We start from the raw sequence: 25,790 nt of genomic DNA on the forward strand, positions 1-25,790 counted from the left end.
GGTTTTTCAGGCTGTATGGCCATGTTCTAGAAGCATTCTCTCCTGACGTTTTGCCTGCATCTATGGCAGGCATCCTCGGAGGTTGAGAGGTCCAGACAAGAAACCCTCAAGGACAGCTAATCACCTCTCAACAAAGGATTCCCCCAGGCAGTAAGAAGCCACACCTTGAAAACTGCTAGGCCATTCAGTGCTCATCCAGGTGGCCAGTGGGAACATTCGCACCTACCTCCAACAGACAAGAGTTCTTTCTCCCACCCTGGGGATTATTCCACAGATACATAAACCCCAGACAAGAAACATCAAAAACATCCGGGCAACGTCCTTGCAGACGGCCAATTCTGGCACACCAGATGCGACTTGCACATCCTCAGAGGTTGTGAGAATAGGTTTTTCAGGCTGTATGGCCAGGTTCTAGAAGCATTCTCTCTTGACGTTTCACCTGCATCTATGGCAGGCATCCTCAGAGGTTGAGAGGTCCAGGTTGAGTAGGTTTTTTCAGGCTGTATGGCCATGTTCTAGAAGCATTCTCTCCTGATGTTTCATCTGCATCTATGGCAGGCATCCTCAGAGGTTGTGAGGTCTGGGTTGTTGTAGGTTTTTCAGGCTGTATGGCCATGTTCTAGAAGTATTCTCTCCTGACGTTTCGCCTGCATCTATGGCAGGCATCCTCAGAGGTTGAGAGGTCTGTTGGAAACTAGGAAAATGGAGTTTATATATCTGTGGAATAATGTCCAAGGTGGGAGAAGGAACAACATTCAAAAACAGGGGAACTCCAGACAAGAAACCCTCAGGAACAGCTAATCACCTCTCAACTAAGAATTCCCCCAGGCAGTAAGAAGCCACACCTTGAAAACTGCTATGCCATTCAATGCTACCTCCAACAGACAATAGTTCTTTCTCCCACCCTGGACATTATTCCACAAGGATATAAACCCCAGACAAGAAACATCAAAACATCCAGGCAACGTCCTTGCAGACTGCCAAATCTGGCACACCAGGTGCGACTTGCATTTTCTTAAGTCACTCCTGACACACACACATGAAATACCCTTCCAAATGGTACAGATTGATACGGCACCATAAGGCCTTCAAAGCTTTCAATGTGGCAGTGCTGCATGGCCAATCTCAACTCTTTCCTAATTTCTAAAGGGCATCATGCTCTCTGAAATGAGCACTCTGCTCCAAACCCCCTCCTCCTGCTGGGGACCCTTTTCTTCACCTTGCCAGACGTCTTGACCCCTTTCCAGATGCTGAAGTAGACGATGGTGAAGATGAAGAGCAAGCAGAGGGTGAGCTGCCAGCTGATGCCGCCGAGGTCGTCCAGCCCCTTGGCTCGGTGCACCTGGAGAACGTGCCGGCTGAAAGAGACAAGAAAACAGGCCTTCTGTCATGTGTGGGGCAGCAAGTTGTGCCAAGGAGATGCCGGAAAAGAGGGCTCACATTTGCAGCAAGTTGGGTGCTTGCTGCAATTCATTTGCTGCAAATAATTTGCAGCATTGGCAAAAACCATTTGCAGCAAGTTGAGTACTTTTTTCAGTTGGCACCTGAACAACAGCACTTTTGGCACCCATTGGGTCTCCAAGTGGAAGATGTTCCTTAGCTGGGGTTCCATAACCAAGAAGGCTGCACATACTGTCATTGCAACCAGAAGAGATAAACAGACGAGGGTCCTTTAATTATATATAGCAGGCATGGGCAAACCCAGGCCCGGGGCCAGATGTGGCCCCTGGACTCTTTTCTCAGGCCCTTCTCTCTCTCACCATCCTTCCCTTCCCTTCCCTTCCCTTCCCTTCCCTTCCCTTCCCTTCCCTTCCCTTCCCTTCCCTTCCCTTCCCTTCCCTTCCCTTCCCTTCCCTTCCCTTCCTTCTCCGTTTCCTCCTTTCCTCCCTTTCTCCTTCCCTTGCACCCTTTCACCCTGCCTTCCTTCTCTTTTTCCTTCCTTCTTCCTTTCTTTCCACTCATTCATCCTTCCTGCCTACCCTCCCTTTTGTCTTTCCTCCCTCCCTCCCTCCCCTCCTTCTTTTTCCTTCCATTATTCTACCCTTCCTTCCTTCCTTCCTTCCTTCCTTCCTTCCTTCCTTCCTTCCTTCCTTCCTTCCTTCCTTCCCTTTTGGCTTTCTTTAGTTGTCTCTTGCCTTTATCCTTTCCTTTCTTCCTTCCTTCTCTTTTTCCTTCCTCTTTCCTTTCCTTCCACTCGTTCATCTTTTGTCTTTCCTCCCTCCCTCCCTTCCTTCCCTCTTTTTCCTTCCATCCTTCTACCCTTTCGTCCTTCCTTCCCTTTTGTCTTTCTTTCGTTGTCTCTTGCCTTTATCCTTCCTTCCCTTCCTTCCTTCCTTCCTTCCTTCCTTCCTTCCTTCTCTTTTTCCTTCCTCCTTCCCTTCCATCCTTCCCTTCCACCCCTCCATCCTTCCTTCCCTCTTCCCTCCCTCTTTCCTTTCTTCCCTTTTGTCTTTCCTTCCTTCTCTCTTTCCTTTATCCTTCCCTTCCTTCCTTATACCCTTCTCTTCATCCCTTCCTTCTCTTTTTCCTTTTATCCTTTTCTTCCTTCCATCCCTTCTTTCCACCCTTTCATCCTTCCTTCTCTTTTGTCTTTCCTTCCTTCTCTCTCTCTCTCCTTTATCCTTCCCTTCCTTCCTTCTACCCCTCTCTTCATTCTTCCTTCCTTCTTTCCTCCCTATCTCCCTCTTTCTCCTCCCTCCCTCCCTTCCTTCCTTCCTTCCTTCCCTTTTGTCTTTCCTTCCTTCTCTCTTTCCTTTATTGTTCCCTTCCTTCCTTCCATCCATCAATCCTTCTCATCATCCCTTTCTTCCTTCTCTTTTCCCTTCCTCCTTCCCTTCCATCTCTTTGTCCTTCCTTCCCTGTTCCCTTCCTCTCTCCTTCCTTCCCTTTTGTCTTTCCTTTATCCTTCCCTTCTTTCCTTCTATCCTTCTCGTCATCCCTTCCATTTATCCTTTCCTTTCTTCCTTCCATCCATGCTTTCTTTCCACCCTTTCATCCTTCCTTCCCTTTTGTCTTTCCTTCCTTCCCTCTCTCCCTCTTTCTCCTCCCATCCTTCCCTTTCTTCCTTCTCTCTTTCCTTCCTCCTTCTCTTCCTTCCTTCCATCACTGGGCAGCTAGTCCTCCTCGCATGGAGTGCTCTCATGTGGCCCCCAAGTTGGCAAGTTTGCCCAGGCCTGACCTCTTGGGATCTTGAGGATGCCTTCCTTCCTTCTCGTCTTGTCCTCCTCCCAGCCCTCCTCCTCCTGCTCCCCTTTTCGGGCACGTCCGCCTCTCCACTTACATGCACTTACGTGTAAAATTCTTCGGCTGGCGAGATGGAGCCGGCCGTCCAGGTGATGCTCCGGTTGGAGAAGTAGTTGGTGCAGTTCTTGGTGTTCCAAGCGTTGGTGCAGCTGGTCCACGGCAGCTCGTCCGTGAAGGAGGAGATGAGGTAGTACAAGGCCCAGGCCATGATCGTGTTGTAGTACGAGGCAATGTAGAAGGCAATGATGCAGATGGCGTAGCCGATCCCTGCGGGAGGAGAAGCAAAGGACCTTTGGAGATGGAACGGGCCCCAGAGGCCATCTAGTCCAACCCCATGCAGAGATACAGAACTGAGTTGCAACCCCAGGCACACAACCATGTGAAGTACCTTTGAAAATGGGGCAGATTTTCCTCCAGATTGAGATGCAGCCGTTCCGGTGATACTGCCCCAGCGCCAGCTCCATGTAGAAGAGCGGGATGCCTCCAAAAATGGCCATGATGGTGTATGGCAGGAGGAAGGCCCCTGAGCCAAAAGGATCGGCATTAATTACGGCTCCAAAGCAATAAACAGGAATAGGAAACTCAGGAGGGAAACAAGGAGAAAGTCCAAGGATCCCTCTCTTGACTTCAGGCGCTTTCATACTACCACGTGCCTCTGAGAAAATGAGCTGGAAGGGGAATTTAAAGGGAGCTCTCCCACTGGTTCATCCAAAACAATCGGGCATTTTCTAGAAGCATGCTCTCCTGACGTTTCGCCTGCCTCCATGGCAGGCATCCTCAGAGGTTGTGAGGTCTCTTGGAAACTAGGCAAGTGGGGTTTATGTATCAGGGTGGGAGAAGGAACTCTTGTCTGTTGGAGACAAGAGTGAATGTTGCAATTGGCCACCTTGATTACCATTTGATGAGCTGACAGTTTTCAAGGTGTGACTTCTTACTGCCTGGGGGAATCCTTTGTTGAGAGGTGATTAGCTGTCCCTGATTGTTTCTTGTCCAGAGTTCCCCTGTTTTTGAATGTTGTTCTTTGTCTACTGTTATATTTTAGAGTTTTTAATACTTCTTACTGCCTGGGGGAATCCTTTGTTGAGAGGTGATTAGCTGTCCCTGATTGTTTCTTGTCCAGAGTTCCCCTGTTTTTGAATGTTGTTCTTTGTCTACTGTTATATTTTAGAGTTTTTAATACTTCTTACTGCCTGGGGGAATCCTTTGTTGAGAGGTGATTAGCTGTCCCTGGTTGTTTCTTGTCCAGAATCCCCCTGTTTATGATTGTTGATCTTTGTTTACTGTAACAATTTTAGAGTTCTTAATACTTCTTACTGCCTGGGGGAATCCTTTGTTGAGAGGTGATTAGCTGCCCCTGATTGTTTCTTGTCCAGAATTCCCCTGTTTTTGAATGTTGATCTTTGTTTACTATTATATTTTAGAGTTCTTAATACTTCTTACTGCCTGGGGGAATCCTTTGTTGAGATGTGATTAGCTGCCCCTGTTTCTTGTCCAGAATTCCCCTGTTTTTGAATGTTGATCTTTGTTTACTATTATATTTTAGAATTCTTAATACTTCTTACTGCCTGGGGGAATCCTTTCTTGAGAGGCGATTAACTGTCCCTGATTGTTTCTTGTCCAGAATTCCCCTGTTTTTGAATGTTGTTCTTTGTCTACTGTTATATTTTAGAGTTCTTAATACTTCTTACCGCCTGGGGGAATCCTTTGTTGAGAGGCGATATAAACAGGGAAACTCCAGAGAGGAAACAATCAGGGACAGCTAATCACCTCTCAACAAAGGATTCCCCCAGGCAGTAACAAGCCACACCTAAAAACTGCTGGACCATTAAAAGGTAATCAAGGTGGCCAATTGAAACATTCAAACCCACCCCCAATAGACAAGAGTCCTTTCTCCCACCATGGACAGACCACAGAATATGAACCCCAGACAAGAAACAATCAGGGACAGCTAATCATCTCTCAGCAAAGGATTCCCCCAGGCAGTAACAAGGCACAACTTGAAACTGCTAGGCCATTAGAAGCTAATGAAGGTGGTCAATTGAAACATTCATACCTACCTCCAACAGACAAGAGTCCTTTCTCCCACCCTGGACAGACCACAGATATATAAACCCCAGGCAAGAAACAATCAGGGACAGCTAATTATCTCTCATCAAAGGATTCCCCCAGGCAGTAACAAGCCACACCTAAAAACTGCTAGACCATTAAAAGGTAATCAAGGTGGCTAATTGAAACATTCAAACCTTTCTCCCACCTGGACAGATCACAAATATAAACCCTAGACAAGAAACCATCAGAGACAGTTAATCATCTCTCAACAAAGGATTCCCCCAGGCAGTAACAAGCCACACCTTAAAACTGCTAGGCCTTTAGAAGCTAATGAAGGTGGTCAATTGAAACATTCATACCTACCTCCAACAGACAAAGAGTTCTTGCTTTTACTATGGACATTATGCCACAGATATATAAACCCCACTTGCCTAGTCTATAACAGACCTCAACCTCTGAGGATACCTGCCATAGATGCAGGCGAAACGTCAGGAGAGAATGCTTCTGGAGCATGGCCATACAACCTGAAAAACCTACAGCAACCCATCATCTGGAATCCTTAAGAGTAAGAAGCAATGATAGCCGTTCCTGTGGCATTTTTGAGACTGAGAATGGGACATTTTGAGCCTAAATTTTCGTGGACACATCTGACCAAGTGACCTGGAATCCACGAAACCCCGTGCTATGTAATTTTGGAAATGATGGAATGGCCTGTCCTAGGCTATGGACAAGGATCCTTCCCTCGATCCTTGTGGTGACGCTCGCTCACCTCCTCCGTTTTGGTAGCAGATGTACGGGAAGCGCCAGACGTTGCCCAGGTCCACGGCATAGCCGATGACCGAGAGGAGGAAGTCCATTTTCTTGCCCCAGGTTTCCCTCTCGCCCAGCGCCATCAGCTGCTGCTGGCCGTCCACCACGCACAGGATGGAGGTGGTGGTGGTGTTAGTGTTGGTGGTCAGGGTGGTCATGGCCACCGGGGTGACCGAAGGCGTCCCCTCGTTGCCCCCGGCCGCATTGAAAGAGCTTGGGCTCTGGGCCCCCGAAAATCCATTGGAGATGGGGCTGGCCGGCCCTTTGTCTGCCTGGCCAAAGGCCACTCTGTCCGTCTCCTTGACCAGTGGCAACGCGGGCCGGTCCTCCTTGCGTAGGAGTCCATTGCTTGCGCAGTCTCCCTCTTCGGCGCAGTCCGAGGGCTCCTTGGGAGAGGTCAGAGGCTGCGTCTCGGGGCTTGCCTTCTCCATCCCAGCGGCAGTTAAATGGTAGCCACGGTAGTGCCCCTGTCCATCGGCAAGCGGTCACCTTACGACCTCTGTCCAGCTAGAAAGTCTGGGGCGGGATTCCTAGCCTCGGCAGCTTCAGCTTCAGGTAAGAGGATGCTTTACCTGCCAGGTAAGGAAGGAAAATACAATTGGTTGGAGTGAGCTCCTGACTATGAATAGTCTAGCTTGCTGTCGACCTATGCATTCCCCTGCCAAGACTAGGTTCTGTCGCAGCTACTTAGTAGCCAGCTGCATTAAATCACTTTTGACTGAGAGGTCATGAGTTTGAAGCCAGCCCAGGTCAGAGTGAGCTCCCGACCATTTATAGTCTAGCTTGCTGTTGACCTATGTAATCCCTCCCCCCCCCCCCGCCAAGACCAGTTAGTAGCCAGCTGCATTAAATCACTATTGACCGAGAGGTCATGAGTTCAAAGCCAGCCTAGTCTAGCTTGCTGTTGACCTATGCATCTTCCTTCCAAGACCGGGCTGTGGCACAGCTAGTTAGTAGCCAGCAGCATTCAATCACTATTGACCGAGCGGTCATAAGTTCAAAGCCAACCCAGGTCGGAATGAGCTCCTGACTATTAATAGTCTAGCTTCCTGTTGACCTATGCATTCCCCTGCCAAGACCAGGCTGTGGCACAGCTGCTTAGTAGCCAGCTGCATTAAATCACTATTGACTGAGAGGTCATGAGTTCAAAGCCAGCCTGGGACGAAATGAGCTCCTGACTATTAATAGTCCAGCTTGTTGTTGACCTATGCATTCCCCTGCCAAGACCAGCCTGTGGCACAGCTACTTAGTAGCCAGCTGCACTAAATCACTATTGAACGAGAGGTCATAAGTTCAAAGCCAGCACAGGTTGGAATGAGCTCCTGATTATTAATAGTCTAGCTTGCTGTTGACCTATGCACCCCCTTGCCAAGACCGGGCTGTGGCACAGCTAGCTAGTAGCCAGCTGCATTAAGTCACTACTTACCCAGAGGTCATGAGTTCGAAGTCAGCCCGGGTCGGAGTGAGCTCCTGACCATTAATACTCTAGCTTGCTGTTGACCTATGCAAGTGGACGGTGAAGCGACAGCTCCCCCTGTGGCCGGAACGGAGCATACCCCCATGAAGCCGGAAAAGCTGGAATGTTAAATCATCCGTTGCCCGGATGTTTTGATGTTTTACCACCCTTGTGGGAAAACATCGGGAAAACATAGGGAGCTGGAGCTGACAGAGGGAGCTCACCCACGCCCTCCCTGGATTCGAACTTTCGCCCTGTCAGTCTTCAGTCCTTCAGCACATTGCGCCACCAGGACTTGGAAAAATTGCTTTTCTTTTGGTCAGGAATGGCAAGAAGGTGTGCTGCTGCTTATGCAGGTTTCAACCCAAACTGGATCTGCTTACCTTAACTGGACGTGACTCACGTTCAGCATTTTGTTTTGAGACTATGCTGTGTCAACAGAAAACACTCGTAAAAATGAAGTAAGGGATTCAGCTGCTGAACTTGCTGACCCAAAGGTGGCAGGTTCGAATCCTGGGAGTGGGGTGAGCTCCCACTGTTAGCCCCAGCTTCTGCCAACCTAGCAGTTCAAAAACATACCAATGTGAGTAGATCAATAGGTACCGCTCCAGTGGGAAGGTAACGGCGATCCATGCAGTAGCCACACGACCCAGGAGGTGTCTGTGGACAACGCCAGCTCAAAAATGGAGATGAGCACCAGAGTCGGACACGACTGGACTTGATGTCAGGGGAAAACCTTTACTTTTACCTAATTATTTCTAGAAGGGCTTTCAGTACCTGTGTGTGTTGCAGTGGCTAAATCAACGTTTCCCGATTCAGTGCCTTCTAGACTCGTTGAACTACAACTCCCATCAACCCTGGATAAGTAGGCATGTATGATCCATGGTTCTAAAGTACTTAAAAAACTAAGGAAATTCCATCTGAATATGAGGAAGAAGTTCCTGACTGTGAGAGCCGTTCAGCAGTGGAACTCTCTGCCCTGGAGTATGGTGGAGGCGGCTCCCTTGGAAGCTTTTAAACAGAGGCTGGATGGCCATCTGTCAGGGGTGATTAGAATGCAATATTCATGCTTCAGGCAAGGGGTTGGACTGGATGGCCCAGGAGGTCTCTTCCAACTCTGTTTCTATGATTCTAGAGGGCACTGGTGCTTTCTTTCTAAAGTGCTTCTAAAGTGTTGGTGGTGAAAATTTCAGAACTGTCCTACTTGGTATGTGCCATAGGTCAATGTCCCTTGCACACAGACAAAGTTTTTGCAGTGTGACAAACTATTGCCATGTTTTTTTTTAAATGACAGAACCCATTAGAAACTGCTGTTTATAATGAAATTTTGAAAGTATTGTCAAAGACTTTCATGGCTGGAATCACTGGGTTGTTGTAGGTTTTTTCGGGCTATATGGCCATGTTCTAGAGGCATTCTCTCCTGACGTTTCACCTGCATCTATGGCAAGCATCCTCAGAGGTAGTGAGATCTGTTGGAACTACGAAAAATGGTTTATATATCTCTGGAATGACCAAGATGAGACAAAGGACTCTTGTCTGCTGGAGCTAGGGGGTGAATGTTTCAACTGACCGCCTTGATTAGCATTTGATAGCCTGGCAGTGCCTGGAGCAATCTTTTGTTGAGAGGTGATTATCTGTCCCTGATTGGGTTGTTGTAGGTTTTCTGGGCTATATGGCCATGTTCTAGAGGCATTTTCTCCTGACGTTTCGCCTGCGTCTATGGTAAGCGTCCTCAAAGGTAGTGAGGTCTTTTGGAAATAGGAAAATGGGTTTATATATCTGTGGAAAGACCAGGGTGGGAGAAAGGACTTTTGTCTGCTGGAGCTAGGTGTGAATGTTTCAACTGACCACCTTGATTAGCATTTAATGGCTTGGAAGTGCCTGGGGGAATCTTTCTTTGAGAGGTGATTTGATTGTCCACATGCTTGTGGATTTCAATGGCTTCTCTGTGTCATCTGACATGGTGGTTGTGAGAGTGGTCCAGCATTTCTGTGTTCTCAAATAATATGCTGTGTTGAGGACAATTTCAGCAGAGGGAAAACAATCAGGGACAGCTAATCACCTCTCAACAAAAGATTGCTCCAGGCACTGCCAGGCTATCAAATGCTAATCAAGGTGGTCAGTTGAAACATTCACCCCCCCTAGCTCCAGCAGACAAGAGTCCTTTGTCCCACCCTGGTCATTCCACAGATATATAAACCCTTTTTCCTAGTTCCAACAGATCTCACTACCTCTGAGGATGCTTGCCATAGATCAGTGGTTCTCAACCTTCCTAATGCCATGACCCCTTAATACAGTTCCTCATGTTGTGGTGACCCCCAATCATAACCCTATCATTATGAATCGCCATGTAAATAATGATCTGCAGGATGTATTTTCACTCACTGGACCAAATTTGGCACAAATACCCAATATGCCCAAATTTGAATACTGGTGGGGTTGGCGGGGGCATTGATTTTGTCATTTGGGAGTTGTAGTTGCTGGGATTTATAGTTAACATGTAAACAAAGAGCATTCTGAACCCCACCAACAATGGAATTGAACCAAAGTTTGCACAGAGAACTCCCACGATAAAAAAAAAAATACTGGAAGGGTTTGGTGGGCATTGACCTTGAGTTTGGGAGTTGTAGTTCGCCTACATCCAGAGAACACTGTGGGCTCAAACAATGATGGATCTGGACCAAACTTGGCACGGATACTCAATATGCCCAAATGTGAACACTGATGGGGTTTGGGGAAAATAGACTTTGACATTTGGGAGTTGTAGATACTGGGATTTATAGTTCACCTACAATCAAGGAGCGTACTGAACCCCACCAATGATAGAATTGGGCCAAACTTCCCAAACAGAACCCCATGACCAACAAAAAATACTGTTTTTTCTGATGGTCTTTGGTGACCCCTCTGACATCCCTTTGTGAACCCCTCAGGGGTCCCGACCCCCAGGTTGAGAAACACTGCCATAGATGCAGGTGAAACGTCAGGAGAGAATGCCTCTAGAACATGGCCATATAGCCCAAAAAAACCTACAACAACCCAGAAATTTTGAAAGTTTTGTTAGAGTTCTGAAATTTTCACCACCAAACTTTAGAAACACTTTAGACAAAGCACCAGCTCCCCCTAGTTTTGTAAATACTTTAGAATCATTTAGAGCCATGGATCACACATGCTTATGGATACATGCCGTAGTCCAATTCCCTGGAAGAGGCCAGGTGGGAGAAAGACAGGTGCCAATGCTGGACTTTAGGCACTGAGTGACCTCTCACAGACTGTCCTACCTGGTAGGGTTGCCACGAAGGACTGTCCCATCGCCCGAAAGACTTCTCACAACCACAACCTTTCCGTGTTTCTAAGAAATAGTGCATACTTGCCCAACCCCGAAATTCCTATTGCGACACGAGGCGTCCTCTCCGTGGAGCGACCTGTCAGCCACACTCCTAAGGCAAGGCAAGGCAAGGCAAGGGGAAAGGCCAGCTTCACGCTCCACACATGTTGCAATTGTCAAACCTGCGTTAATCATCAACCCGGACAGACATGAACGCCGGAGGGACAGGGGAGGACCGCTTTCGGTTTCACCTGGCCAAAACAGACAGCTAGCCACCTGGGGTTAGGAACGGGGCTCGGTCGGAACATGGGCAGGTCTTTTAGGGGTACATTCAGTCCCAGGTAGATAACCTGAAACGAAAACAATATACTTGGATCTTGTGGGTTTTTTCGGGCTATAGGGCCATGTTCTAGAGGCATTTCTCCTGACGTTTCGCCTGCATCTATGGCAAGCATCCTCAGAGGTAGTGAGCAAGCACCTCACTATCTCTGAGGATGCTTGCCATAGATGCAGGCGAAACGTCAGGAGAGAATGCCTCCAGAACATGGCCCTATAGCCCGAAAAAACCCACAAGAACCTAGTGATTCCAGCCATGAAAGCCTTCGACAATATACTTGGACTTTACACCCCGGAGTAATCCAATGCACGAATCGGACTCCGTGATTGCACCAGCTGCGGCTCTTGAAAGAAATAGGAAATTGGGAACCTATACGTCATTTATATACCGCTTTTCTCAACCCTAGGGGTGAGAAAAGCGGTATGTATATTTTGTAAATAAATTTATTATTTACTTACATATTTGCAGAATTTATATTCCGCCCTTCATACCCCGTAGTGGACTCAGGGCGGATTACAATGCACATATACACGGCAAACATCCAATGCCATTCAGACATACAACATATATAGACAGACACAGAGGCAATTTCCAGTATTTCCAGCATTTCCGGCTTGTGTGCCGCTTCACCGTCCACAAGCCCTTTGATGGAGTACTTCCTGTTTCTTCTGCACACCACTGGAAAGGTTTATGGCATCATAAATTAGTTAAATTAGCCTCCCTGCATAAAGCAGTACCTACATTTCCTACTTAACAAATGCAACTGTCTTTCGGGCTGCATAGGTCAACAGCAAGCTAGACTATTAATGGTCGGGAGCTCACTCCAACCTGGGCTGCCTTCGAACTCATGACCTCTTGGTCAATAGTCATTTAATGCAGCTGGCTACTAAGTACCTACGCCACAGCCCGGTCTTGGCAGGGGGATGCATAGGTCAACAGCAAACTAGACTATTCATAGTCGGGAGCTCACTCCGACCCAGGCTGGTTTTAAACTCATGACCTCTGGGTCAGTAGTGATTTAATGCAGCTGGCTACTAACTAGAAAGGGGAAGCCCTGGTCCTTGAGCACTCTAACTGGAAGTCAGCTGTGACCACCAGTGTTGCGAAATTCGGAGAGACCTGGACTGGCTTTGAGCTCATGACCTCTCAGTCAGTAGTGATTTAATGCAGCTGGCTACTAACTAGCTGCGCCACAGCCCGGTCTCGGCAGGGTGATGCACAAGTCAACAGCAAGCTAGACTATTAATGATCGGGAGCTCACTCCAACCTGGGCTGCCTTCAAACTCATGACCTCTCGTCAATAGTGATTTAATGCAGCTGGTTACTAACTAGCTGTGCCACAGCCCTGTCTTGGTAAGGGGGGGGGGATGCATAGGTCAACAACAAGCTAGACTATTAATGGTCAGGAGCTCACTCCAACCTGGGCTGTCTTCGAACTCATGACCTCTTGGTCAATAGTGATTTAATGCAGCTGGCTACTAACTAGCTGCGCCACAGCCCGGTCTTGGCAGGGGAATGCATAGATCAACAGCAAGCTAGACTATTAATGGTCGGGAGCTCACTCCAACCCGGGCTGCCTTCGAACTCATGATCTCTCGGTCAATAGTGATTTAAAGCAGCTGGCTACTAACTAGCTGTGCCCCAGCCTAGTCTTGGCAGGGGGGTGCATAGGTCAACAGCAAGCTAGACTATTAATGGTCGGGAGCTCACTCCAACCTGGGCTGCCTTCAAACTCATGACCTCTCGGTCAGTAGCGATTTAATGCAGCTGGCTACTAAGTAGCTGCGCCACAGCCTGGTCCTGCAAACATCCTTAAATCCCCCAAAGGAAATCATAAAAGTTTTCATCATACTTGAGCCCAGTGCTTCTCAACCATCCTAATCCCGCGACCACTAATCCTAATCATCCCGCGACCACTTACTACTTAGTTCCTCAACGTTGTGGCGACCACCAACCGTAACATTATTTTCTCTGCTACTTCTTAACTGTCACTTTGCTACTGTTCCGAATCGGAATGTAAATGTCTGATCTGCAGGATGTATTTCCATTCACTGGACCACATTTGGCACAGATGCCCAATACGCCCAAATTTGTGTACAGGTGGGGTTGGGGGAGGAATTGATTTTGTCATTTGGGAGTTGTAGTTGCTGGGATTTATAGTTCACCTACAATCAAAGAGATAGGAAAGATGCATTTCCATTCACTGGACCACATTTGGCACAGATGCCCAATACGCCCAAATTTTAATACTGGTGGGGTTGGGGGAGGAATTGATTTTGTCATTTGGGAGTTGTAGTCACTGGGATTTATAGTTCACCTACAATCAAAGAGATAAGCAGGGTGCATTTCCATTCACTGGACCACATTTGGCACAGATGATACCCAATATGCCCAAATTTGAATACTGGTGGGGTTGGGGAGGAATGTATTTTGTCATTTGGGAGTTGTAGTCACTGGGATTGATAGTTCACCTACAAATCAAAGAGATAGGCAGGATGTATTTCCATTCATTAGACCACATTTGGCACAGTTACCCAATACACCCAAATTTGAATACTGGTGGGGTTGGGAGGGGGATTGATTTTGTCACTTGGGAATTGTAGTTGCTGGGATTTATAGTTCACCTACAACCAAAGAGATAGGCAAGGTGCATTTCCATTCACTGGACCACATTTGGCACAGTTACCCAATACGTCCAAATTTAAATACTTTGGGAGTTGGGGGAGGAATTGATTTTGTCATTTGAGAGTTATAGTTGCTGGGATTTATAGTTCACCTACAACCAAAGAGATAGGCAGGATGCATTTCCATTCATTGGACCACATTTGACACAGATGCCCAATACGCCCAAATTTGTGTACAGGTGGGGTTGGGGGAGGAATTGATTTTGTCATTTGGGAATTGTAGTTGCTGGGATTTATAGTTCACCTACAATAGAAGAGATAGGCAGGATGTATTTACATTCACTGGACCACATTTGGCACAGTTACCCAATACATCCAAATTTAAATACACTGGACCACATTTGGTAGAGTTACACAATATGCCCAAATTTGAATAATGGGGGTCATTTGAGAGTTATACTTGCTGGGATTTATAGTTCACCTACAATCAAAGAGATAGGCAGGATTTATTTCCATTCACTGGACACAGTGGGGTTGGGGGATGAATTGATTTTGTCATTTGAGAGTAGTAGTTGCTGGGATGTATAGTTGCTGGGATGTATAGTTCACCTACAATCAAAGATATAGGCAGGATACATTTCCATTCACTGGACCACATTTGGCACAGATGCCCAGTACGCCCAAATTTGAATACTGGTGGTCATTGGAGAGTTATAGTTGCTGGGATTTATAGTTCACCTACAACCAAAGAGCATTCTGAACTCCACCAATTATGGAATTGAACCAAACTTGGCACACAGAACGCCCATGGCCAACAGGAAATACTGGAACGGCTTGGTGGGCATTGACCTTGAGTTTGGGAGTTGTAGTTCACATTTTTTTTGGAGTGTTGTTCTTAATTTACAGCTATGATGGGTTCTGGTCAACCTGTGCTGTATCCAGAGGCTTTGACCTGCTAGTTCAGAAGCCAAGCGTGTCCTTTCAACACATTTGGAGTCCACGTTTTCCTCTCCAGAAGCCAAACAGCCGGGGTCATTTTTCACGTTCTTCTCGGCTTAGACTGGCGTCAACGTGGGCCAACCATGGGGGGCCATGCAAACGGTCCTTCTGGCCCCCCAACGAGGCTTCCTGCCCATCTCTATGTGTCTTTATCGGTTGTTATTTACTGTCGTCTGCATTCTTGGCGGCTACTTAGGACAAGCCGCATTCTTGGAAATCCCAGACAACTGGAGGGCAGAGGAATTTTCAGACCGCTTCCCATATTCCAGCTGTGCCCAGTGGGATGGAGACCGGCCCCCAATGGGGGGTATTGGGGTCCCTTCCTTGCAAACAAACCAAGCTGGATACAGAAATTTTATTTTATTTATTTTTCGGAGAACATAAAGTTTCAAACTGCGGGAAGAAGCCCCACAGAATAAATCGGAATACAGTGTAGGTTGCAGAGTTTTCCTACAAAAGATAGTCGTACAATAGTCTTAGTAGCATATAATATAATAATATAATAGTAGTATCAGGAGCTGCATTGGGTTCAGCCGGCAGGACTGAAGACCGACAGGTCGGGGGTTCGAATCTAAAGAGAGTGCGGATGAGCTCCCTCTGTCAGTTCCAGCTCCCCATGCAAGGACATGAAAGAAGCCTCCCACAAGGGTGGTCAAACATCAAAACATCTTGGCAATATCCCCCAGGCAACGTCATTGCAGATGGACAATTCTCTCACACTGGAAGCGACTTCCGGGACAGGTCCCCAGGGCAACGTCCTTGCGGACGGCCAATTCTCTCACACCGGAAGCAACTTCCGGGCAAGGTCCCCAGGGCAACATCCTTGCAGACGGCCAATTCTCACACACCGGAAGCAACTTCCGGGCAAGGTCCCAAGGGCAACGTCCTTGCAGACGGCCATTTCTCTCACACCGGAAGTGACTTCTGGGCAAGGTCCACAGGGCAACGTCCTTGCAGACGGCCAATTCTGCAAGGACTTCCGGGCAAGGTCCACAGGGCAACATCCTTGCAGACAGCCAATTCTCTCACACCAGAAGCGACTTCCGAGCAAGGTCCACAGGGCAACGTACTTGCAGACGGCCAATTCTGCAAGGACTTCCAGACAAGGTTCTGAGGACAATGTCCTTGCAGATGGCCAATTCTCTCACACCGGCAGCGACTTCTGGGCAAGGTCCCCAGGGCAACGTCCTTGCGGACGGCCAATTCTCTCACACCGGAAGCGACTTCCGGGCAACGTCCCTAGGGCAACTTCCTTGCTGATGGCCAATTCTCTCACACCGGAAGCGACTTCCGGGCAATGTCCCCAGGGCAACTTCCTTGCGGACGGCCACTTCTCTCACACCAGAAGTGACTTCCGGACAAGGTCCCCAGGGAAACGTCCTGCAGACGGCCAATTTTCTCATTCCGGAAGCGACTTCCGGGCACGATCCCCAGGGCAACGTCCTTGCAGATGGCCAATTCTCTCATACCAGAAGTGACTTGCAGTTTCTCAAGTTGCTCCTGACATTTATTGTTATTGTTATTATTATTATATTATTATTATTATTACTACTACTACTACTACTACTATTACTACTACTACTACTACTATTATATTACATTGGAGCCCCCGGTGGCACAGTGGGTTAAACCCTTATGCCAGCAGGACTGCTGAGTAACAGGTCAGCGGTTCGAATCTGGGAAGAGCGTGGATGAGCTCCCTCTGTCAGCTCCAACCCCCCATGCAGGGACATGAGAGAAGCCTCCCACAAGGATAGTCAAACTTCAAAACATCCGGGCAACGTCCCCTGGGCAACGTCCTTGCAGACAGCCAATTCTCTCACAACAGAAGTGACTTGCAGTTTCTCAAGTTGCTCCCTGGGCAACGTCCTTGTAGACGGCCAATTTTGTTACACCAGAAGTGACTTACAGTTTCTCAAGTCTCTCCTGACACACACACAAAAAGTCTTAGTATCGGACTGGAATTCTGAGAGACCCAGGTTCGAATGCTGTCTCACCCCACATCTGAAAGGAAATTTTGCTGACATACATTGAATTTGCAGGTTTTTTTGTATGGCATAGGAACTCATTTCTATTTTTCCCATGTTATTTCTTTCTCTGTCCTTACCCAATTTTCTGTGGAAGGAGGAATGACCAAGAACCCACCAGCTTCATTAATTGACTTGCACTTTGTGTTTTAAATCACACACACACACACAGGTGTGATATGAGCTATCTGGAGTGTTGAACTTTCGACCGGAGCAAAACTCAACGAGATTTCTACAAATCCCTGGCTTTAATCATAGCTTAAGTTTGGTCCAATTCCATCATTGGCGGAGTTCAGAATGCTCTTTGATTGTGGGTGAACTAGAAATCCCAGCAACTACAACTCCCAAATGACAAGATCAATCCCCTCTCTCCCAACCCCATCAGGTGTCGCGGCATTAAGAAGGTTGAGAACCGCTGGGATGCATTTGCTTTCTGGAAAGGAAAATACAAATGCTCTCAGCTTCTCACCTCTGAGAATGCAAAACAAATCAACAACAAGTTGCATAGTAGAGCATTCCTCCATTTAACCACCATCCATAAAGTCCAGTTAAAACAGACATAAGAACCTTTCTTCTCTCTGTGTTTGCCTCTCCGCACTCTTTTAAGTACACTGTTTTTCACTCCTTTAAACAATGTGCTTTCAGCTCATCGGGCAGCTGAGCAAAATATCGCCACCGCTTCTTCGCGAATGTTGTTGAAACACGCATCGTCCCCGTCTCTCATTGAAAGATAATTGAGGCGGCAAACATGTATAGGCAGAGAAAGGCAGACAAAAAAGAGGAGCCCAGAGGAAAGGCAAACTTGCCAAACACGTTCGGAATCCAAGTATTGTCTTATCCTGGAAGTTTGGGGTATTTCTCTTCCATCTCTTGCCCCGGGTAGAAGTTTAATCGAAGACTGATATATACATACATACATACATACATGCATATATATATATATATATATATATATATATATATATATATATGGAGAGAGATTTGGACAAGAATATTGTCATCGTGGAAAGCTTCCAACTATTTTCTTGTCTCGGAAGATTTGGGGTTTGTTTCCCCATCTCTTTCCCCAGATATGTTTCATTGAAGAGTGATACATACAGACATACAGACATGCATATATATGTATGTATGTATATATATATATAATTGTTGTCTTGGAAAGCTTCCAACTATTTTCTTGTCTCGGAAGTTTTAGGGTTTGTTTCCCCATCTCTTTCTCCGGATAGATGTTTCATTGAAGAGTGATACATACAGACAGACATACATGCATATACACACATATATTTATGTATGTATGTATGTATGTATGTATGTATAATTGTTGTCTTGGGAAGCTTCCAACTATTTTCTTGCCTCAGAAGTTTTGGGGTTTGTTTCCCCATCTCTTTCTCCGGATAGATGTTTCATTGAAGAGTGATACATACAGACAGACATACATACATGCATATATACATATACATATACATATAATATACATATACATATACATATACATAGATAGATAGATAGATAGATAGATAGATAGATAGATAGATAGATAGATATAGATAGATAGATAGATAGATATATGGAGAGAGATTTGGACATGAATATTGTTGTCTTGGAAAGCTTCCAACTATTCTCTTATCTTGGAAGTTTTGAGGTTTATTTCCCCATCTCTTGCCCTGGATAGATGTTTCATCGAAGAGTTATGTATACATGCATGCATGCATGCATATATGTGTGTGTGTGTGTGTGGAGAGAGATTTGGGTATGAATATTGGATTTTGTAATAGGAGACCAGGGGGAAAGTCTCGACGCTTTTGGCGGAAAGGGCAAACTCTCCCCATTCTCATCACACAAGAAAACGAAAACGTAAATGCAAAGCTATGGATAGATGTTGAGATGAAGAGTTCTGCATACATACATACATGCATATATATATATATATATATATATATATATATATATATATATATGGAGAGAGATTTGGACATCCCTGTTGCCGCCTTGGATTTGGTAATAGGAGACGACGGGGAAAGTCTCGGCGCTTTTGGCGCAAAAGTACAAACTCTCCTCTTTTCTCATCACACAAGAAAACGTAAACATAAAGCCACGGATTGATGTTGAGACGAAGAGTTCTGCATACATACATGCATATACATATGGAGAGAGATTTGGACATCCCTGTTGCCGCCTTGGATTTGGTAATAGGAGACGATGGGGAAATTCTCGCAAAGTACAGACGAAGAGTTCTGCATACATACATGCATATATATATATATATATATATATATATATATATACACACACACATACATATGGAGAGAGATTTGGACATCCCTGTTGCCGTCCTGGATTTTGTAATAGGAGACGACGGGGAAAGTCTCGGCACTTTTGGCGCAAAAGTACAAACTCTCCTCTTTTCTCATCACACAAGAAAACGTAAACATAAAGCCACGGATCGATGTTGAGACGAAGAGTTCTGCATACATACATGCATATACATATGGAGAGAGATTTGGACATCCCTGTTGCCGCCTTGGATTTGGTAATAGGAGACGACGGGGAAAGTCTCGCAAAGTACAAACTCTCCTCTTTTCTCATCACACAAGAAAAAGCAAAGGTCAAGGTCAAGGCATTATTACCTGAGCCGGGGATGCTTTCCGACCCGACAGCATCGGCGCCTGTGCGTGTCTCTCTCTCTCCGGACTGGGAACGGCCAGGCTTTTTGTGCGCTGCTCCTCACATGGTCCGATTGCCCAGATAATGGGCTGCCAAGGAGCTCTTTAAGAAGTTTTTACGTCACGTTCTTTCTCCTTTTGTCACTCCACCCCTCCTCACTCTTCCTTCCCTCCTTCCTTCTTTCTTCTTCTTTTTTTTAAATATAGAGTCGAATAAACTTTCCGCAGTGCGTCCAGCAAGGAGGCACTTTTGCTCCCTCCTCTCTTGGAAGTCCAGGAATAACGGAGGAGGAGGAGGAGGAGGAGGAAGGCTTTGTTGGAAGAGGGATGAGGCTAGCAAGGGTAGGGCTGAGCCGCCACCCCGAGGGGCCTCTGAGATGGGGCTGGCTGAGGCCGCGGCTATAAATGGAAGGAGGGATGCAAGGGGAGAATGGAAGGGGGAGAGACAGAGACAAAGACCCGAGAGGGGACAGGTGTCCTGAGATGGCACCAGGTAGGACGCGCAAGGGAATACTCCCCTCCCCTCCTCTCTTCCACCCCAAAGTCTGGTGGAGGATCCTTCTTTGGAGGGTGTGGAAGGCTTTCATGGGCAGAATCACTGGGCTCTTGTAGGTCAGTGGTTCTCAACCTTCCTAACACCGTGACCCCTGAATACAGTCCCTCATGTTGTGTTGACCCCCAACCATCACATTATTTTCATTGCTACTTCATAACTGTCATTTTGCTACATCTGGAATACTGTGTCCAATTCTGGGCACCACAATTCAAGAGAGATATTGACAAGCTGGAATGTGTCCAGAGGAGGGCGACTAAAATGATCAAGGGTCTGGAGAACAAGCCCTATGAGGAGCGGCTTAGGGAACTGGGCATGTTTAGCCTGAAGAAGAGAAGGCTGAGAGGAGATATGATAGCCATGTATAAATATGTGAGAGGAAGCCACAGGGAGGAGGAGGGAGCAAGCTTGTTTTCTGCTTCCTTGGAGACTAGGACGCGGAACAATGGCTTCAAACTACAAGAGAGGAGATTCCATCTGAACATTAGGAAGAACTTCCTGACTGTGAGAGCCGTTCAGCAGTGGAACTCTCTGCCCCGGAGTGTGGTGGAGGCTCCTTCTTTGGAAGCTTTTAAGCAGAGGCTGGATGGCCATTTGTCAGGGGTGATTTGAATGCAATATTCCTGCTTCTTGGCAGAATGGGGTTGGACTGGATGGCCCATGAGGTCTCTTCCAACTCTTTGATTCTATGATTCTATGATCATGTAAATATCTGATCTGCAGGATGTATTTTCATTCACTGGACCAAATTGGGCACAAATCCCTGATACGCCCAAATTTGCATTGCATTGGGGAGGGGTTCATTTTGTCATTTTGGAGTTGTAGTTTATTTATTTATTTATTTATTTGGGGTTCTTTTACCCCGCCCTTCTCACCCCGAAGGGGACTCAGGGCGGCTTACCAAAGCAAAGGCACAATTTGATGCCTGCATCATAAAGACAATCAAACACAGAATTACATCAATGCACAGTTAACAACAAATATAGATTATAACCATAAAATCAATAAAATCAATAAAACCAAATACAAACCCAATTTCTCCTCTTACATGGTCAGCGTTCGCTACTCATAGATCTAGTTTTACGTTCCACTTCATCAATCCTGCTGGTCTTACTCGCCTGGTTGTCTGATTTAGTTGCCGGAGTGCCCAAAGGCCTGGTCCCATAACCAAGTCTTCACCCTTCTCCTAAAGGCGAGGAGGGATGATGATGATGCCCTGATTTCCCCCAGGAGTGAGTTCCACAGGTGAGGGGCCACCACTGAGAAAGCCCTGCTCCTCGTCCCCACCAGCCTCACTTGTGACAGTGGTGGGGTCGATAGCAGGGCCTCCCCAGATGATCTCAGACTCCGGGGTGGGACGTAGAGGGAGATACGTTCGGACAGATACACTGGACCGGAACCATACAAGGTTTTGTAGGTCAAAACCAGCACCTTGAATTGTGCTCGGAACTGAATCGGCAGCCAGTGGTGCTGGCACAGCAGGGGGGTGGTATGCTCCCTGTATGTCGCTCCGGTGAGCAATCTGGCTGCCGCTCGCTGGACTAGTTGAATTTTCCGAACAGTCTTCAAGGGCAACCCCACGTAGAGCGCATTGCAGTAGTCTATTCGAGATGTAACAAGAGCGTGGACCACCGTGGCCAGATCAGACTTGCTGTCATTTATAGTTAACCTACAATTAAAGATAATTTCGAACTCCAACAATGATGGAATTGAACCAAATGTGGCACACCGAACTCCCATTACCAAGAAAAAATAGTGGAAGGGTTTGGTGAGCACTGACCTTGAGTTTTGGAGCTGTAGTTCACCTACATCCAAAGAGCACTGTGGACTCGGACAATGACAGATTTGGACCCAACTTGGCATGAATATTCAATATGCCCAAATTGGAAGGTGGCCAATTCCACAGATCATGGAATTGGCCACCTTGGTGAGCATTTAATGGCCCAGCAGTTTCCAAGGTGTGACGTCTTACTGTCTGGGGAATCCTTTGTTGAGAGGTGATTAGCTGTCCCTGATGGTTTCTTGTCTAGAGTTCCCATCTTTATTTACTGTTATGATTTTAGAGTGGCCCAAATGTGAACATGGTGGAGTTTGGGAGAAATAGACCTTGAAATTTGGGAGTTGTTGTTACTGGGATTTATAGTTCACTTACGATCAAAGAGCATTCTGAACCTTACCAACGATAGGATTGTCAAACTTCTCACACAGAACTCCCATGACCAAGAGAAAATGCTATGTTTTCTGATGGTCTTTGGCAACCCCTCTGACACCCCCTCGTGACCCCCCCAGGGGTCCCGACCCCCAGGTTGAGAAACACTGTTGTAGGTTTTTCGGGCTGTATGGCCATGTTCGAGAAGCATTCTCTCCTGACGTTTCGCCTGCATCTATAGCAGGCATCCTCAGCGGTTGTGAGCTGGATGGCCATCTGTCGGGGGTGGTTTGGACGTGATTGTCCTGCTTCCTGGCAGAATGGGGTTGGACTGGATCATAGTCCACCAGGTCTCTTCCCATTCTATGATTCTGAGATTCTTTTAAGTAAACATAAAGGTTTTCCCCTGACAGTAAGTCTAGTTGGATCCAACTCTTTGGCTCATCTCCATTTCTAAGCCAAAAAGCCAGCGTTGTCCGTAGACACCTCCAAAGTCATGTGGCCAGCATGACTGCATGGAGCGCCATTACCTTCCAGCTGGAGCCATACCTATTGATCTACTCTCACTTGCATGTTTTCAAACTGCTAGGTTGGCAAAGGTAAAGGTTTCCCCCTGACATTAAGTCCAGTCATGTCTGATTCTGGGACTCTAGTGCTCATTTCCGTTTCTAAGCCAAAGAGCTGGCATTGTCCGTAAACACCTCCAAAGTCATGTGGCCGGCATGACTGCATGGAGCGGCGTTACCTTCCCGCTGGAGTCGTACCTGTTGATCTCACATTTCGAAGTGCTAGGTTGGTAGAAGTCCATAGACACTTCCACGGCCATGTGGCCACTAGCATGACTGCATGGAGCGCCGTTACCTTCCTGCTGGAGTAGTACCTATTGATCTACTCGCATTTGCGTGTTTTTGAACTGCTAGGTTGGCAGAAGTCATGGCTAAGAGTGGGAGCTCACATTGCTCGATTCGAACCTGTGATCTTTTGGGCAGCAAGTTCAGCAGCTCAAGCCACTCCCCCAATTTAAACCTGCGGCCTTTTGGTCAGCAAGTTCAGCAGCTCAGTGGTTTAATCTGCTGCGTCACTGGGAGCTCCCAAGGTAAAGGTGTTCCGCCGACTTTAAGTCTAGTTGGATCCAACTCTGGGACTCTGGTGCTCCATTTCTCCGATTCTAAGCCAAAGAGCCGGTGTTGTCCGTAAACACCTCCAAAGTCATGTGGCTGGCATGACTATGTGGAGTGCCGTTACCTTCCCGCTGGTGCCTACAGACTTCTGCTAGGTTGGCAGGTCTGTAGGCACCTCCACTGTCATGTGGCCACTAGCATGACTGCATGGAGCACCGCTACCTTCCTGCTGGAGTGGTACCTATTGATCTACTCACATTTGCGTGTTTTCGAACTGCTAGGTTGATAGAAGTCAGGGCTAACAGTGGGAGCTTACGTTGCTCCCCAGATTCAAACCGGTGACCTTTTGGGCATCAAGTTCAGCAGCTCAGCGCTTTAGCCTGCTGTGCCACCGGGGACTCCCAAGGTAAAGGTGTTCCCCTGACAATAAGTCCAGTAATGTCCGACGCTGGGGGTTGGTGCTCATCTCCATTTCTAAGTTGATGACCCGGCGTTGTCCATAGCCTCCTCCAAGGTCATGTGGCCAGCATGACTGCATGGAGGGCAGTTACCTTCCTGCTGGAGCGGGCGGTATCTATTGATCTACTCACATTTGCATGTTTCCAAACTGCTAGACTGGCAGAAGTTAGGGCTAACAGCGGGAGCTCATGCTGGCCACATGACCTTGGAAGAGGTTCTGGACAACGCCGGCTCGTCAGCTTAGAAATGGAGTTTGCATTTCGGTTAGCAAGTTCAGCAACTCAGCGGTTTAATCCACTGCGCCACTGGGGGCTCCCAAGGTAAAGGTGTTCGAGTCCGACTCTGGGTCTCTGGTGCTCATCTCCATTTCTAAATGGAAGAGCCAGCATTGTCCATAGACGCCTCCAAGGCCATGTGGCCACTGGCATGACTGCATGGAGCACCCTTATCTTCCCTATTGATCTACTCCCATTTGCATGTTTTCGAACTGCTAGGTTGGCAGAAGCTGGCCCTAACAGACTACGTTATCATCGGCATATTGGAGTTCTATAACTGATGTTGTGACCTTGGCTTTGGCTTTCAGTCTGTTGAGGTTAAATAGCTTGCTGTCTGACCGATAATCCAGTTGAAAGCAGATAATTTGGATTTCATATAGCAGCGTAGATGGAGCACCGTTACCTTCCCACCTAAGCAGTACCTATTGATCTACTCACATTTGCATGTTTTGGAAGTCCAGTCGTGTCCAACTGGCACTCTGGTGCACATTTCCATTTCTAAGCCCAAGAGCCGGCATTGTCCATAGACGCCTCCAAGGCCATGTGGCCACTGGCATGACTGCACGGAGCACCCTTATCTTCCCTATTGATCTACTCCCATTTGAATGTTTTCGAACTGCTAGGTTGGCAGAAGCTGGGCCTAACAACCGGAGCTCACCCTGCTGCCCGGAATCGAACTTGTGACCTTTCAGTCAGCAAGTTCAGCAGCTCAGCAGTTTAATCTGCTGCACCACTGGGGCTCCCAAGGTAAAGGTGTTCCGCTGACATTAAGTCCAGTTGAGTCCGACTCTGGGACTCTGCTGCTCATCTCCATTTCTAACTGCTAGGTTGGCAGGAGCTGGGCCTAACAGCGGGAGCTCACCCTGCTCCCCCAGAATCCAACCTGTGACCTTTTGGTCAGCAAGTTCAGCAGCTCGGCAGTTTAATCTGCTGCACCACTTGGGGCTCCCAAGGTAAAGGTGTTCCCCTGACATTGAGTCCAGTTGAGTCCGACTCTGGAACTCTGGTGCTCATCTCCATTTCTAACTGCTAGGTTGGCAGAAGCTGGGGCTAACAGCGCAGCTCACCCTGCTCCCTGGAATCCAACCTGTGACCTTTGGTCAGCAAGTTCAGCAGCTCAGCAGTTTAATCTGCTGCACCACTGAGGGCTCCCAAGGTAAAGGTGTTCCGCTGACATTAAGTCCAGTTGAGTCTGACTCTGGGACTCATCTCCATTTCTAACTGCTAGGTTGGCAGGAGCTGGGCCTAACAGCGGGAGTTCACCCTGCTCCCTGGAATCCAACCTGTGACCTTTTGGTCAGCAAGTTTAGCAGCTTAGCAGTTTAATCTGCTGCACCACTGAGGGCTCCCAAGGTAAAGGTGTTCCGCTGACATTAAGTCCAGTTGAGTCCGACTCTGGGACTCTGGTGCTCATCTCCATTTCTAACTGCTAGGTTGGCAGGAGCTGGGGCTAACAGCGGGAGCTCACCCCACTCCCCGGATTCTAAGCTGAAGAGCCGGCGTTGTCCGTAGATGCCTCCAAGGTCATGTGGCCACTGGCATGACTGTATGGAGCACCCTTATCTTCCCTATTGACCTACTCACATTTGCATGTTTTTGAACTGCTAGGTTGGCAGAAGCTTGGCCTAACAGTGGGAGCTAACCTGCTCCCCGGAATTGAACCTGTGATCTTTCAGTCAGCAAGTTTAGCAGCTCAGCAG

The 25,790-nt window shown here is 47.4% G+C and overlaps 1 protein-coding gene across 3 annotated transcripts in view; it reads right to left on the reverse strand.

Moving 5' to 3' along the window:
• SLC6A4 (solute carrier family 6 member 4) overlaps positions 1-20,141 on the reverse strand; it is a 47,869-nt gene extending 27,728 nt beyond the window's left edge. Inside the window, exons 1-5 of one of the 3 annotated variants that reach the window (XM_060756701.2) lie at positions 19,498-20,141; positions 6,062-6,674; positions 3,632-3,766; positions 3,291-3,510; positions 1,220-1,358 (exon numbers count right to left, since the gene is read on the reverse strand). In XM_060756701.2, the coding sequence (XP_060612684.2) occupies positions 1,220-1,358; positions 3,291-3,510; positions 3,632-3,766; positions 6,062-6,533 (966 nt within the window). In that variant the 5' untranslated portion in view covers positions 6,534-6,674; positions 19,498-20,141. The other 2 variants (XM_060756702.2, XM_060756703.2) reach the window with 2 other exon arrangements.
• Positions 20,142-25,790: the final 5,649 nt, after the last annotated feature.

The sequence above is a fragment of the Anolis sagrei genome, chromosome 11, assembly GCF_037176765.1.
Source record: "Anolis sagrei isolate rAnoSag1 chromosome 11, rAnoSag1.mat, whole genome shotgun sequence".
Classification (NCBI taxonomy): Eukaryota; Metazoa; Chordata; class Lepidosauria; order Squamata; family Dactyloidae; genus Anolis; species Anolis sagrei.